Raw genomic sequence first — 14,021 nt, forward strand, 5'->3', positions numbered from 1 at the left:
CCCTTTTTTGAACCTCTAGTTATGTCCTCAAAGGAAATTTTGCCAACATCTGTTTTGTCAGATAAAATAAAGTTCATCTCATTTCAATCTGTCTTAATGCAACAAAAAAGTCACAAATGTTGTATGTACATGAAAAATATATTTATCTAATAAAATATCAACACTAAGCTAATTGCTAATAATTGACTTTGTCCCCCTCCTCTAATTGTAATGTCCGTTTTATAACTTGTTTTATAAAAGACCCCTCACACTAGGCTGCACAACGCTGCCATGTTAACACATCAGTGGCAAAAGCCGTCAGCCCGGTCACTGGAAGTGGAGAGGTATGTGGGTAATCCCTGAACTAATTTAAATGCCGTCCAAGCCTGACCAGAAGGTAGCAGAGGTGTTAACACTGAATTAATCAAGAAATAAAATTACATTCAAATGCATTTCAAGAAAAATATTTTTGGTTTAAAGAAAACGTAGCCAAAGAATAAAAAGAGATGACAACGGGAGAAAGTTTTTACTGTTGGAGTTACTGGAATGCACAAAACATCCAAGTCTGGATCCCCCTTTGAGCTATTTGTCAAATCCTGTCTAGAATTACTTCCAGTAGTTGGCATGCTACTTCCAGTGCACTGCACAGCAACACAGACGCGGCAATTGATTTTTGCAGACTTTACTAACACGACTGTCCATAAATGGGATCTAATTTCCACATCTTTATGAACATATTAGAGGTTACTATGGTAACGGTGCACTACGTAATGAGTTGATGTTTGCAACAAGTGAAAAGAGGAGCGCCTCACTTCAACACACACATGCCAGTCAAAGTCACTCAGTAGCCACTAAAAGATGCCTTCAGAAATAGACGTGCAAAAAGCGCGTACAGGTCTGACGGCACGTAAATATCTCAAAAGTTGTTATTTATTTCACTGGTTTCACTTTTATTATGTACTGTAGTTTTAGAAAAAGTAGCACCGGGAACTATTTAGTTAATTTCCACATTGAAACATTGTTTATAAATTACGTGTTTTGACGATGCAAAACTACACTTATAGCTACAGTTAAAAAAAAATAATTTTTAAATGGAAATGCTGAATGAATGAATGAATGAAATGAACACAAAGTAGCAAAACACTGTTCATGCGTCCTGTTTCTCGGCGCTTATAAAAACAAAGGATAAACCGCGCGAGTTAAAAAAAAAAAAAAAGCCAGACGTAAAAACACGAAGAAAGTGTTAATTAAAAAAAAAAAAAAAAAAAAAAAAGGACAACAGAAATGTGCTGATCCGACAAAAGTCCAAAACACGAGAGCCGGTTGGAGCGCGGGGCAGATCTGCCAGCCAGCAGCCAGCAGAGCACACGGTAAACAAAGGCCTGTTTCTGAGTGCAAGCTCCATTTTGAACAATGCGGCTTGGTTTCTGTGCTGAGCTAAAAAATAAAATTCACACTTTAAGTAATGCACACCTGCTTTGGTGAAGTGCGTGCACTTGCAAACGAACGTACCTGGGGTGCTACCGAGCGTGCTGTGGCTTCTGAAGCTGCTCTCGGTGCAGTAGCTGGCATCATCATCATCTGGTAGTTCCTCCAGATAGTCCGACTCGTTTCCCAAGGCCTCCTCTTCTTCAAGATCCGACGAAGGGTTGTCGTTCAGGAGTTCGTCTTCGTCCGACCGGTAGCTGAAATTATCATCCTCCTCGTCGCTGTTGTCGTCGTAGACCACCTTCGTTTGAGGCCGCCTCACTCCGCCTCTCCCGCCGCGGCCGCCTCTCGACCCCCTGCCTCTCCCTCTGCCTCCTCTGCCCCGCGATGCCGCGGCAGCCGCCGTGGTGGAGGCACCAACTTTCCTGCGGCCCCGGGACGAATGAAAGTTCTCTCGACCGGAGATTTCTGTATCCACGTCCACGGAGCCCGTGCCGCAAACGCTGCCACTTCCTCCCCGTCCCCGACCCCGTCCCCTGCCTCTTCCCCGTCCACGCATCCCTCTGCTCCTGCCGCCCCGAGAGCCGCGGACTGGCCCGGGTGAACCTTCCCGCATCACGGCTGCTTGTTTGGGCGGCCTTCCTCTTCTCCCCCTCATTGTAGGAGAGAGTCTCTTCTGTTCCGCTTCAATCTCGGAGCTGGAATGAGCCACGCACACCGGAGAAAAACGGGAGAGAAAAACACTAAGAGGTCTGGTGACGGTTCCCGACTGGTCCCCACCAAGCCCCGGTCTCAATTTCGGGGCGGAAAGCTCAAACTGAATGGCCGGTGTCCCGCTCTGGGTCGCTTGCAGACGCCATTTTTCTTCTCGGCTCTCCCTCCGTTGAAAACACAGCAGGCCCGAGTGTTGCGTCAAGCTAACGTTAGAGAAACGGGCTCAGACCGGAAGTGAAGTGCCATGTCCTTCAAAATAAAAATAAAAACTAAATACATTTGATGGTGTGCAGAACATAATGCAAGTATCAGAATCAATCATTTTCGGCATTTGTCTTCAATGTGACCATTTTGATCATCCAAAAACGCGATTTAAACGATTTCCATTCAATGAGTTCCCTGTAACAGAACCGGAAGGGCTGTTCTTGTTCTCTAACTTGACACTCGAGGATGTGAAGTCACGTGACTCACTATTCTACAATACATTGCCGTGCTAGTTCATAAAATTAGTTATCCATGCAAACGCTGACCGCCAACAGCACTATATTAGCGTTTGCTGCTTCTGGTCGATGGTTTTAATCACAGGTGGGCCGAGTGCATTCAGTGAAACAACATCGTTCATGACACTGTCGCCATCGTCGTCACAGGCAAGCGAGGCGAGAAGATAATACGTCCGACATTGAGCTTTATTACATAGATACAAATTGCTGTCATTAAAGTTGGTGCCACACACACTTTTACGCGAAATATAAAGCGGATGTAGAAACAACTGCACTTTATCATATAAACAGATGCATTTCATATAACTTTAAACGGCTTTTTGTTTGTTTGTTTATTCTTTAACCCAGGAACCTGACTCAATTTGTTTTTGTCATTTCAGGTAACAGAAATAAAAAAAAGTGATGCCCATTAACTTTTAATGTGTAGCAATAGAGTTGCAATATAAGACCTTTGTTGTTATAAGACAGCACCTTTGTTGGTGGAGGCTGTGGCCAGTGGGGACCAGCAGTTATCCTTGTTAGGCGAAACTCCTCTTGTCTGGTCCTTGTTCCTGACAGGACAATCCTGTGTCTCCCCCCCCTCCAACCTTCACCAAAGCAACACAATCCCAGCAGCCTGGACCAAGTTGTAGTCAGGGTGAACATGGAGGTTGGTGCAGGGCCCCTATCCAGAGCTACCCAGTCCTGGCCCACCATAGAAGGTGCAAGCGGCTTCACCGAGGTTGCTCTCCGTGGACCTCTGGGTTTCCAACTGTCCTCGCTCCAGTAAGAGAAGCAGGAAATTGGGGGGAAAAGCAGCATCTAGGTTCTATATTCTGCAGTTCTCAGTTATTTATACACATGAAAAAAGTAACGCGTAATGAGCCCATTTAAACTTTAGTGAGTTATTTGACTGGAAAAAGTGATGAGTTAGATTAGTTACCACCAAAAGTAGTTGAAACCGAGTAATATGTTACAGGCTCCCATCTGCACCTGCTAGGTGCTATCTGTAGTCATGGAGTATCAGGAGCCAGAATATCAAAAGAGAGCGAGGCAGTGATACGTCCATGCCACACCTTCAGAACTGGCTTGCCACAGTACTGCCCCCCCGGGTTGCATGCATGGCCTGGTTCTTCTGCCTAATCCTTATATCAGCAGTCATCTGACACGAGCCCCATCACCTGCTGGCTCTTGTATGAGCAGAGTCACCCACTGCCAGCCCCAGACCCTCGCAGGTCCTCTCAGCACCACCACCTTTCACCCTCGTATCATCGGTACATTTCCGAGATAAACGCCAACAGCATCATCGTCAAAACAGTCATCACCCCATTTCAATTGTCACCAAAAATGTGTAAACCATTTGAGTTATATGTGGTAAGAGAAAAGCCACCAAAAAAGCAGCACTGCAAGGAAGGATACTGTCAGTGAAGGACATGTGGTCAGTTTCAGAGAAAAAGCAATGGGCATACTCAGATGAGGGAAATGTGATACTGATACTGGACAGTATCCTTAACAGGAAAAATGTTCTTAACAAGCAGTAAAAAATACTCACTAGTTTTAGTTTATTTGTTATTCGTGTGTCAGTTTCAGTTCGAGAAGAATGTAGAGTGTACTTTTAAAAAAGATTTGTCACATAAGTGAGATGTGAAAAAATGTACTCAGACAAATGGTTGAGACAAAATAAGAGCGTTGTGGTGAGTCACATCAGCTCTGTGTTCACAGACGAAAAAAGATGAAGTTTTCCAAGGAAAGAACACCATACTGTGAAAAAAGGAGGAGATCTGGTTCTGTTTTAGGGCTGCTTTGCTGCATCTGCCACAGGAAGCCTTGAATTTGTAGAGGGCACAATGGAATCTCAAGACTGTCAAGGCGTTCTGCAGCGAAACATGTTGCCAAGTGTCAGAAATCTCTGTCTCAGTCACAAGTAACAGGTCCTCCAACAGGATGATCCAAAACACAGCTATAATCACCCGGGATGGCTCCAAACTCTGGAGAGAACTGAGAAATGCTGTCTGGAGAAGGCACCTTTCAAACCTCAAGACAGTTTGAGCAGTTTGTTGGTGAAGGGTGGACCAAACTACCTGTTGTCAGGTGCAAAAGTCTCACTAGAGGGGGCTACAATGGTCATTTGTTTTCAGTGATTGACTTGGAAAGTTGTGCAACAAAATTTTAGGTTAAGACCCATCAATTTTGTCAAGTGCCACTTTTATTTTGTTTTATTATCTAAAATAATCTTTTGAATCAAAAATCAAAAGCAAAGTCTGATTTTGACTCAATATGAAACAATCAATGATGGAGGCCAATTATTTTTTGTCAGTTTAAAATTATATTAGAGAAAATTGTGAGTTTTTCTTTTTTTCATGTACCAACAAATTCATCCACCATTTTTTATTTATCACGTTAATTAAGCCAGTGATTTATCTTACGTCATAGTTTATTAGACATACCGCTGCAGATGTGGGAGGAGACCGTTTGAGCAGAACAGGTGAGCTCTAATTGATCACATGCACGCTATTTGAGCAGAGGCTTTCTCGGGAGCGAGTGCCACCACAATCAACGGCTTGTTGCCTTGAACCTTTTCCTGAGCAGGTAAATGGTTCAAATAAGTTTTAAGTTTCTCTGAGGATACTTCCTCTCCTCTATCAGACTGAATTAAACATGCCGACGAACAGCAATCTGGTGAGTAAAATCGAGAAGAAGCCCTACCTCCTCCTTAGTGCTTAACTGTGGGCTTACTCAAGTGAATCTTCAATGTCCAATTCTTCCAGTTGTTTTACATCCTAAAGTTACAAATGACACCGCGAACGTCACAGTAAATGCCTTCGAGGGTTTAGGGTGTCTGGAGTTCAGCTTTGGTCTCTCTGCTGTCTTCTTGCAGAAAGTGCAGAGCGCAGCTGCCAGGCTCGCCAAACTGCCCGTGGTTCGTTCAGCTTGTGGCAAATTGTCAGATATGTACAGTGACACTAAATGCAGCCATCCCAACCTGAAGTCGGCGTGTGACGTGCTGGAGGGCAGCTTTACAACTTTAGGAACAGCCGCCTGTAACCGCGTTTCACCTGTTATTCTTAAACTGGAGCCTCAAAGTGAGTGTGTCTGTCAAATAGCTATGTAAGGCTGTAATTGGCATAATCTACCAACCCTATTTTATATATTTTTTTGGTCATGGAATAGCCTACTTTTAGGCTAAATGCCCAGTAAATTGACATTTGCGTTGCAACTAACAACTATTTCCAATCACTTTTCTGTTACTTTTAAGAGATAAACAGAAGAAATGAGAAAATAGTCAGAAAACATAATGCATCAACAACATCCCAGAGCACAAGGTGATGCAGAAGGCTCGTGTCATTGTCCTAACAGGTTAGAATTAAAAGCATATGAAATAAATAAGAGCAGTGAATTCTCATGTGTGAGTAGTTTACCCCCAAATATATATATATTTTTTCTTCCTTTAAAAAAATTATTTAAAACTTGTCAGGTAATTGACTTGTAGTTTCTAATGTACATACAAAGTTTAAGAAATGCTTTCACATGTCACGTGCTTTCAGCAGCTGGAACAACCCTGGTACTAAAAACGTATCATGTTGTCCTTGTAAGGTCATGCAGCATGTGTACACAAATGTGATATTTACACCCAATTATCACCCAAAATATCTTCACTGATATGTTTTCAGTTTCCATTGTGAATGATGTTGCATGCAAAAGTCTGACCTGGCTGGAGACTTCGTTCCCTGTGCTTCTCTCACCAACGGAGCAGGTAACTTTCCCGCTTTTAAATCCCAACAGGCCTCTCAAAGTGGCAATGACGTACAGATCATTTCTGTTTGGCTTTTGTCTCCGTCACCCAGATTGTTGCCTCTGCCAAGAGCCAACTGCACGGCATTCAGGATATGGTGAGCGTTGCAGCCAGTGGAACTGTGGAGCGTGTGCAGCACACAGTCACATGGGCGATGAGCAGGAAGCAACCGGTGGATGATGGTGAGAATCGGTCACTTGCAGAGAGAGCGGTCAGTGTGGCCAGTGTGGGACTGGACTCTGCTCTGAACCTGTCAGAGACTCTGATGGACCAGGTGCTTCCCCCCACTGAAGAAGATAAAGGTAGATGGTACAACAGAGGTTTTGGTGTGAAACTGATTAAAGTCCCATTTAAAACCTACATTTGCCTTTCTATGTCCATAGAAGAAGAAGAAGTGGCAGCAGCGGCAGCTCACTCCGTGAAGGGTTTTGAGGCTGCCACTCTGAGGAGAGGTTATCCTGCACGACTGATCTCACTCACTGTCAAACTGTGCAGGAGGACCTACCACACTGTTGGATACAGGATTCAGTCTGTTCAGGTGCTCTGAGCTCCAATGACCGAGGAAGGCTGGTTGTGTCTGAAGCTGCATTAAGTTTAGAAATAATCGCAAAATATCAAATTATTCAGAAACATACTGACTCATTAGTAGTCATTTAATTGTAACTAGAAAACTCTGCATGCTCCCTTTTATTTACAATGTAAACAGAGCTTTTGATTTAATACACTTGTCAGGATGTTGTCAAGTTAGTGAAGGTGTTTACTTAATTAGCTTTTTGTGTTTTTGCATGCATTTTTTTTTTTCTTCCAAGTTTGTAGTGTGTTGAGCTCTCGGGGGCCACTGTACAAAAATATGTTATTCATGAAAACGATGTTAAATTTTAGATAATGGACCAGGAAATGTAAAGAAAATGTTGTCAGAACAGGAAAAGCACAAGTGTGATAGTGAGGCAGCATGCACAGTACCAAGACGGAAGCAGCTGAATGGATTTAAACCATCATTATTTAATTATTGACTCGTAGTTCCTGCTTGGACAAGTCAAAATGTGTTATGTAACTCACCAATTGCACCACATTTCTCACTCGTTTTCAGCCCATAACAAAATATCCACTTTGGCTCCTTTTTGTCCTTTTCCACAGCTGGTTATGAAGCGTTTGTCCAGGCCTTCGGCTCTGGTTCAGGACCTTAAGACAAACTGGCTGACCCTGGTCTGGAGACTCCAAGGACTGCCTCAATACCTGCAGCATCAGGTTGCGTCTGTGTTGTTCTTTATCATCAAGATGTTTTATTTGGGCTGCCCACCATCCCATCAGGAGAAGTCTAATCAAGTCAGAGGTTGGCTTAAGGCTGCCGAGGCCTCTCCTGAAACGAACGTGGTCCAGGTTTACCTGCAAACTACACCCACCTGGCGAATGAGAAGTGCTACCAAGATGACCGTGTTCGACAGTGGCTGTAATGAACAACGATGTGTGCGACATTGATGTTTTGCTCCTGTAAATATTATATACATTTTCGTGGGCTTAATTTACGATCCAGTACTTTTGAAAGGAGGTTCAACTGGTCAATAAAAGTCTGAAATTCATCTTTGATTCTTATTAACCTTCAGGTCAGATGACTGTTCAGGATCCTTTTGCATGAGATGAACCCACGCAGGCAATCTGCAACTGCTGTAGTAAATACAAAAACATGGGGAAACGGTGAAAGTAGCGAAGGCCGCTCCAACTATTCACACACCCTACCATGTGGTCGTGTGTAGCATGTCAATGCAGTTTCTTGGAATCTGGAAGTTTTATCTTTAAACTTTGCTTTTTTTTTATGAATTTGAAAACTCCCCTTCACATGGCATGTTGAAAGACCGCTGATGTAACTGTTCTGCAGGATGTTATGAAACTTGTCCAAAGGGTTTCAGAGAGCAATTTTTAGAATGGACTCTAGCCACTAACTTGGTTACTAAGCAATTCAAATTTTAAGTGTGATCAAACAAGCAGTTTCTAATGTCAGACCAGAAACATTGGATCAATGCATCATTAAATTCAAACTTCATGCCATTCTGTTTCCAGTTAAACATCTTTGAACAGTTTGCCACTAGAATATTGCTGATGAGCATCGAAAATGATAAATTCCATTACAGCTGCATTCCATGCTGTGAACTCCGAACTTTAGTTGGATGGCTGTTAAGACTTAACACCTAAATGGTCACAAGGCCCCTGAAAATGGATGACAATCACAAGCAATTTTTCAGCAAAACATGACTTTATTTATTGTGTGGATTTCACTTCTGGCTGGACTCTGACTTGGATGTGGATGCCCTCAGAGAAGACAGGCGGCGCCTCTTGGCAATCTGTTCCTGGCGCTTCTCCTTGGCCTCCTGTTTGGGAGAACAAGTGTGTAAATCAAAATGCTTATTCATGGGGAAAATGGCATCTATTTGTACCCGAAGTACCTAAATGTTCTGTTCTATCCATTTCACAATGATTTCTGAAGATAACAGTAAGCTGTTAGATGATACAATTTGAGCATAAAAAGTTATCAGTTGATTTCACATGACACGGCAAAAACAAATTCCACTTTCTTTAATGTGGAGACTTGAGCAACGTACAGATAGATGAAAATAACAAAAAAATAGAACTGCAAAATAAGTAATGACTAAGTTATATAAGCTCTTTAGAGCAATGGCTCGTCTACATATGATAGCTCCAGTGTTACATTTTGTACCACTAGAATGTTTGGTGTTCAGATCTGTCAGTAAAGCAGGTGGAGGTGTTTGTAAGACAAATATTACAGAGATCCATGTTTCTGGAGTTGATGATTACACACTATGGAAATCAGTACTAACCTTCATCCTCTTGGCCAGCAGCTTGGCATACTCAGAAGCCTCCTCCTTGTTCTTCTGGGTGCGCTGTCTCTTGAGGGCAATGCGGCGGCGCTTGTGCTGCAGCACACGAGGCGTCACCAGCCTCTGGATCTTGGGAGCCTTAGTTCTGGGCTTCTTGCCTACCAAAGTGGGAGACCAATGTACAAATAAATGAAGTGTGAAGTCAAGTGAGCCTGCAAAGTGTCTTTCATTTTCAAAAAGACAATGATTCAATCCCTGTCGGATCTTCGATAGGTTAACCTTAGTCAAAGTAACTTCTACAAATTTAGAAAGCTTTTTCAATCAACAATGATGAGTATCAGCTGATACTTAATTTTTTTTTTTTAAATATTCTGCAATTAAATACAGAAGTAATTGTATTTAACCCATTGCCTTATATTAACCAGCAGCCACTGAGAATGACAAACCCTTGCCTACATTTATTCCTATTGATCATTAGTGCTCAATGGTCTCAGCAGAGTGCACCTGAGTGCGTACAGGAAACCGAGAGATAAGCACTACCAAGAGCTTCTGGTTTTCATCAAATGCTCAAGATAGCCAGCGTTCCTAATTTGAGTTTTCCCACCCACATTTGAATGATAATGCAGAGTCCAGACGCTGCAGAAAGTACACTACATTGTCAAAATAAAACGTACTCCAAGTGCAGCGCTGCATTTTAACACTACTCATGTAGTGTGATTACTGGCAGGGCGTAGTTACCATGGTGATTTACAGAAGTCATAAGAAACAGGAAGGGTTTTAAAAGCTGTTATCTGTATTTTTTTCCCCCTCAACAAAACAAAAACAAAATGAGGCAAAAATATGAAATGGGATTTACTTTGTCGTTTTTAAACTGGCCAATACAAGGCAAAAAAAACAACCTAAACTATCGTAACAATGAAGCTTGTCATGTGACATGTACACCAATGGCCTGATTTATCACAGGATGGCCTTACTCCACATTTTTTGCAGTTACGTTATGCAAAATAACCCACAGTGAAGTATTTAACACATTTTAAACAAACAAATAAAAGGCTGACAAGAACATTTCTGTGCAGGCTTATATCACTTCATGTTTGTATGCAGAGTTCAAGTAGAAGTTTACCCAATTTTTTTTTAGATGTATAGATGCATAGTTCTTGAGTATAATAATGCAATTTATTTTATTATTACTAAGAGAGCCCACAAAGACACACTCATAGGCAGTCATATGTTTTATATGACAAAAACCCTCAGCTCAGAAACTTTTGCTCCTCTTCAGATTTTCACTGCAAGTTAACAATGAAGTGTTTATGTATATATTTAAACCTATCACACAAAAATAAAGATGATTTGATGTTGTGGTTCCTTAATTATGACGATAAAATGTCAAAACACTTGGATTTAATCAATGCCAAATTACAATCAATAATTGTGAAAATATTTGATGGAATTGTGCCTTAAGATGCAACCATTTGTGTTGAGTTGTTTCAAGCCAACCCAATTGGACACGTCTGGAGTCTTACCTTCTTTAGTCAGTGGTCTCCTCACAACGTACTGCCTGACGTCGTCCTCCTTAGCCAGGTTGAACAGCTTGCGGATCTTGCTAGCCCTCTTGGGACCAAGGCGGCGAGGGACAGTGCTGTCGGTCAGCCCGGGAATTTCCTTCTCGCCTGAGAGTAACCACATCAGCAGAAGATGAGTTGAACAATCAAGCTGATTAAAACCAAGTTCACTTCCAAATTACACGAATCACATCTTCATGACATCTTTCTGCCTGCACAATTAAACAATCCATAAAAGCCTGGGGTGTAACAGTACATGTATTTGTCTGAAACCGTTCAGTATAAGAATTTCTTGGTTCAATATCCCTAGTGATCCAAACAATTACAAAACAAAGTTAGACTCTGAATTTTGGTTACTTAAGTTTTTTTTAATGCCTGTGCTGAAAACAAAATGAGTCAAAATCCAGAGGTACAGAATGTTTACTGGAAGAAAAAGGTAGCCGTCTGCAGCCCACAGATCAGCACACTACAGACACTTTATAAAAACTGACCCATGATCCTATTCTTCAACATGAAACTCCACTAATGTCAAAGAAATTCGCACATTGCTGCCTGCAAAAACGCCTCTGCTTTGTCTTCCACTGGAGTCGATAATACATATCGGCATCTGGTATTTAATTATTTTACTTAAAAAAAAAAAGAAGACAAAAAGTCATTAGGGTTATTAATTATAGTATATAATGGGAGAGCAATGCAGTTCAACCATCCACTGTTAATGGGTCTAGTCGCATCTGGTAAGCAGCTCTACAGTTACTCTGGCAACACACTGTCCCCCCTTAATGACTACAGGCCAGTCAGAAAGGGTCTACTGGTGTGCCATCCACATGATTTACATCCGTCCTCAAATCTGACCAAATAGGCTGATGTGTGTAGCCATCCAGAAATCTGTTGGTTTACTGGTTAATAGTTTACACTTGGTATCAAATCGACGATTTCCATAAAACGGTCCATACGAGCCACATTGAACACGTTACCTTTCTTGACGATGACCAAGTTGAGAACGCTGAGGTTAGCGTCAACGATGCAACCGCGGACAGACTTGCGCTTGCGCTCGCCAGTCCTGCGGGGACGGTAGCAGGAGTGGCCCTTGCTGAGGAGCAGGCGCACACGGCCGTGGGTCAGCACACCCTGCTTCATGGGGAAGCCCTGCTTGTCGTTGCCTCCGCTGATGCGCACCATATAACCCTGCACAAGCAAGAGAGCACAGGTTATTACTCGCCTGTCTTTCTACGTGGGATAAGCGATTTTCACCAAATACAAATCACTGCCTCCGACAATATAAACATTTCACAAATCCCGACCAAATACGGGGCTCGTTGAGGCCAATTATTCTTCAACTTTTTCCTCGTCAAAACAAGAGGGGTTACACAGCCCTGAGGGCCCTTAAAATAAGCGGGAGCTGTTTGCTTAGCAGCAGTCTGAACTGAGAGAGCGAAGCCAGTTCAATCAGCCATGGTTTAAGGGTCTGGGTGCATTTGATGAGCAGCTCTACTGTTCCTCTGGCAACACGCTGTCCCCCCTTAATGACTACAGGCCAGTCAGAAAGGGTCTACTGGTGTGCCATGTCCAACTGAACATTATATATACACACACACACACACACACACAACACCCATGTTAGGACAAGATCCCATCAGGTCTGGAGGAGACTCACCTTCCACTCGTCTCCCAGAGGGTCAGCAGCCACCTCGGTGGCCATACGCTTCTCATAGAAGGTACGCAGCTTACGCTCATCGTCAACTTCAATCAGCTTCTGGCAGCCAGTAGCGGGGAACGAGATGTTCAGCTGAAAGGATTCAAAGGAAGCTGTTATTGGACATATCGGACGTGAGCTCAGGGAAGTTCATCAAGCAGGAAGCATCAACACGAGGCTTCACTCTGAAAGTTTCTGGTGAACTATAACTTTCCACGGAGTTGACATCGGAGCAAAAGAACAATCATGCCCTCTCGTAAGTGTTTCGGAGACTGACGAGCCTCTCCGAGCTGAGGCGGCTCGAGAGGTCGGTAACGTGGCTAAGAGGCCTGTTAGCTTCTCCGCCGGCTCGGAGCTCAAAGCCCGCTGACGTTAGCTGCTCCGCGAGCAATAATACTTTCAAAACGTTCGCGGATAACGTTGTCCAATAGTTACCGCACGTTAATGTAACCTCGGATGAACCACGGACTGAAAACTCTTGATCGCGGTCCACTGAAGCTTGAACTCGGTGCACATTTCTCAAGTGTGCGGCCATGTTTATCCATCTCACTTTCCGACAGCTCGCTCTCTTTACAATCAAACCTCATCCTCAGCAGCAAAGTCACAATTTCTGCATTCATCCGGTCGGCTTTACAGTTCACAATCATGGCTTTAATCAAACCAGAATATTTCTATAAAAAGTAGCTTAATACGGAAAAAAACACTCAGGGTAATGTTTTACCTTCATTTTGCCAAACTGGCCCTACGATGGTCTGCCACGGAAAAGAGACCGGATATCCGCTGCGCGATCTCACATATGCATCATGTTATCGCGAGAACTGGTTAACAAAATTCAAAAGTAACTGGAAGATATTTTACAACAAAAATACTGATGCCAATAAATGCAATATTTCATTAAAAATTAACAAAACATGTTTTTAAAGAAAGGGTATATTTTACATACAAAAAAAAAATCAAACTGGTGGACAAATAGACAAATCTGTGGTGCAATTATCTATTTATTTATTCATTTATTTGTCCGTTGTCATATAAACATAAATAAATGTAAGATTTGGAAAAACCTGCACAAGAAGGATGGGAAGCTAAAGATATGGACAAAAGAAAGGAAGAAAAAAAATGACATTAACTAACAAATTCAATCTCTTAATGGTTATCACAGTGGAGGCATTTAAAACAATCCACAGGAGGGGATTATCTATCCAGCCAGCCTGAGGGTGCCAGAGAGTATAAAGGCTGAGATGAAGATAATTATCATCCCATTTCAGTCCAAGAAAAATCCTTCAAACTCCGCATATAGGCTACATGCCGAATTACAATTACTTGCACAGTTGCCCAGATTAATAAACACGACCACAGCCTTTCACTAATGCAATAATCTTTATCAAATACATGTCAGCAGCATCTGAAAATTCTTAATTTTTAGTGTGAAAACAGGCCTTTTATTACTTTTTTATAACAAGATTACATTACAATAAAGATGACTATAGGTTGAGAGACTGGACCACCACAGCATCCGCCACCTGTTTGAACGCTGTAGTT

The 14,021-nt window shown here is 42.4% G+C and overlaps 3 protein-coding genes across 8 annotated transcripts in view; 1 reads left to right on the top strand and 2 right to left on the bottom strand.

Moving 5' to 3' along the window:
* Window positions 1-2,312, bottom strand: part of LOC138630848 (nucleosome-remodeling factor subunit BPTF-like) — a 48,780-nt gene extending 46,468 nt beyond the window's left edge. For all 6 annotated transcript variants that reach the window (XM_069715438.1, XM_069715434.1, XM_069715437.1 and 3 more), the window contains exon 1: window positions 1,492-2,312. In XM_069715438.1, the coding sequence (XP_069571539.1) occupies window positions 1,492-2,065 (574 nt within the window). In that variant the 5' untranslated portion in view covers window positions 2,066-2,312. The remainder of the gene's footprint in view (window positions 1-1,491) is intronic.
* Window positions 2,313-3,264: 952 nt separating this feature from the next.
* On the top strand, window positions 3,265-7,936 carry LOC138630840 (perilipin-2-like). Its single transcript, XM_069715420.1, has 7 exons — window positions 3,265-3,386; window positions 3,804-3,874; window positions 5,369-5,683; window positions 6,272-6,354; window positions 6,446-6,695; window positions 6,780-6,931; window positions 7,531-7,936. The coding sequence occupies exons 1-7, from the start codon at window positions 3,265-3,267 to the stop codon at window positions 7,870-7,872; spliced, it is 1,335 nt and encodes a 444-aa protein (XP_069571521.1). The 3' UTR covers window positions 7,873-7,936.
* Window positions 7,937-8,625: 689 nt separating this feature from the next.
* On the bottom strand, window positions 8,626-13,257 carry rps6 (ribosomal protein S6). The gene is made up of 6 exons (XM_069715383.1): window positions 13,204-13,257; window positions 12,444-12,575; window positions 11,764-11,974; window positions 10,751-10,897; window positions 9,228-9,385; window positions 8,626-8,759 (listed from the first exon to the last, which is right to left on the bottom strand). Exons 1-6 carry the CDS (start codon window positions 13,207-13,209, stop codon window positions 8,664-8,666), a joined length of 750 nt encoding a protein of 249 aa, XP_069571484.1. The 5' UTR covers window positions 13,210-13,257; the 3' UTR covers window positions 8,626-8,663.
* Between the last annotated feature and the right edge of the window lie 764 nt (window positions 13,258-14,021).

This window comes from Brachyistius frenatus, unplaced genomic scaffold, assembly GCF_029030835.1.
Source record: "Brachyistius frenatus isolate BFR_SWC_R1_liver_20210118 unplaced genomic scaffold, ASM2903083v1 Contig_142, whole genome shotgun sequence".
NCBI classification, from domain to species: Eukaryota; Metazoa; Chordata; class Actinopteri; family Embiotocidae; genus Brachyistius; species Brachyistius frenatus.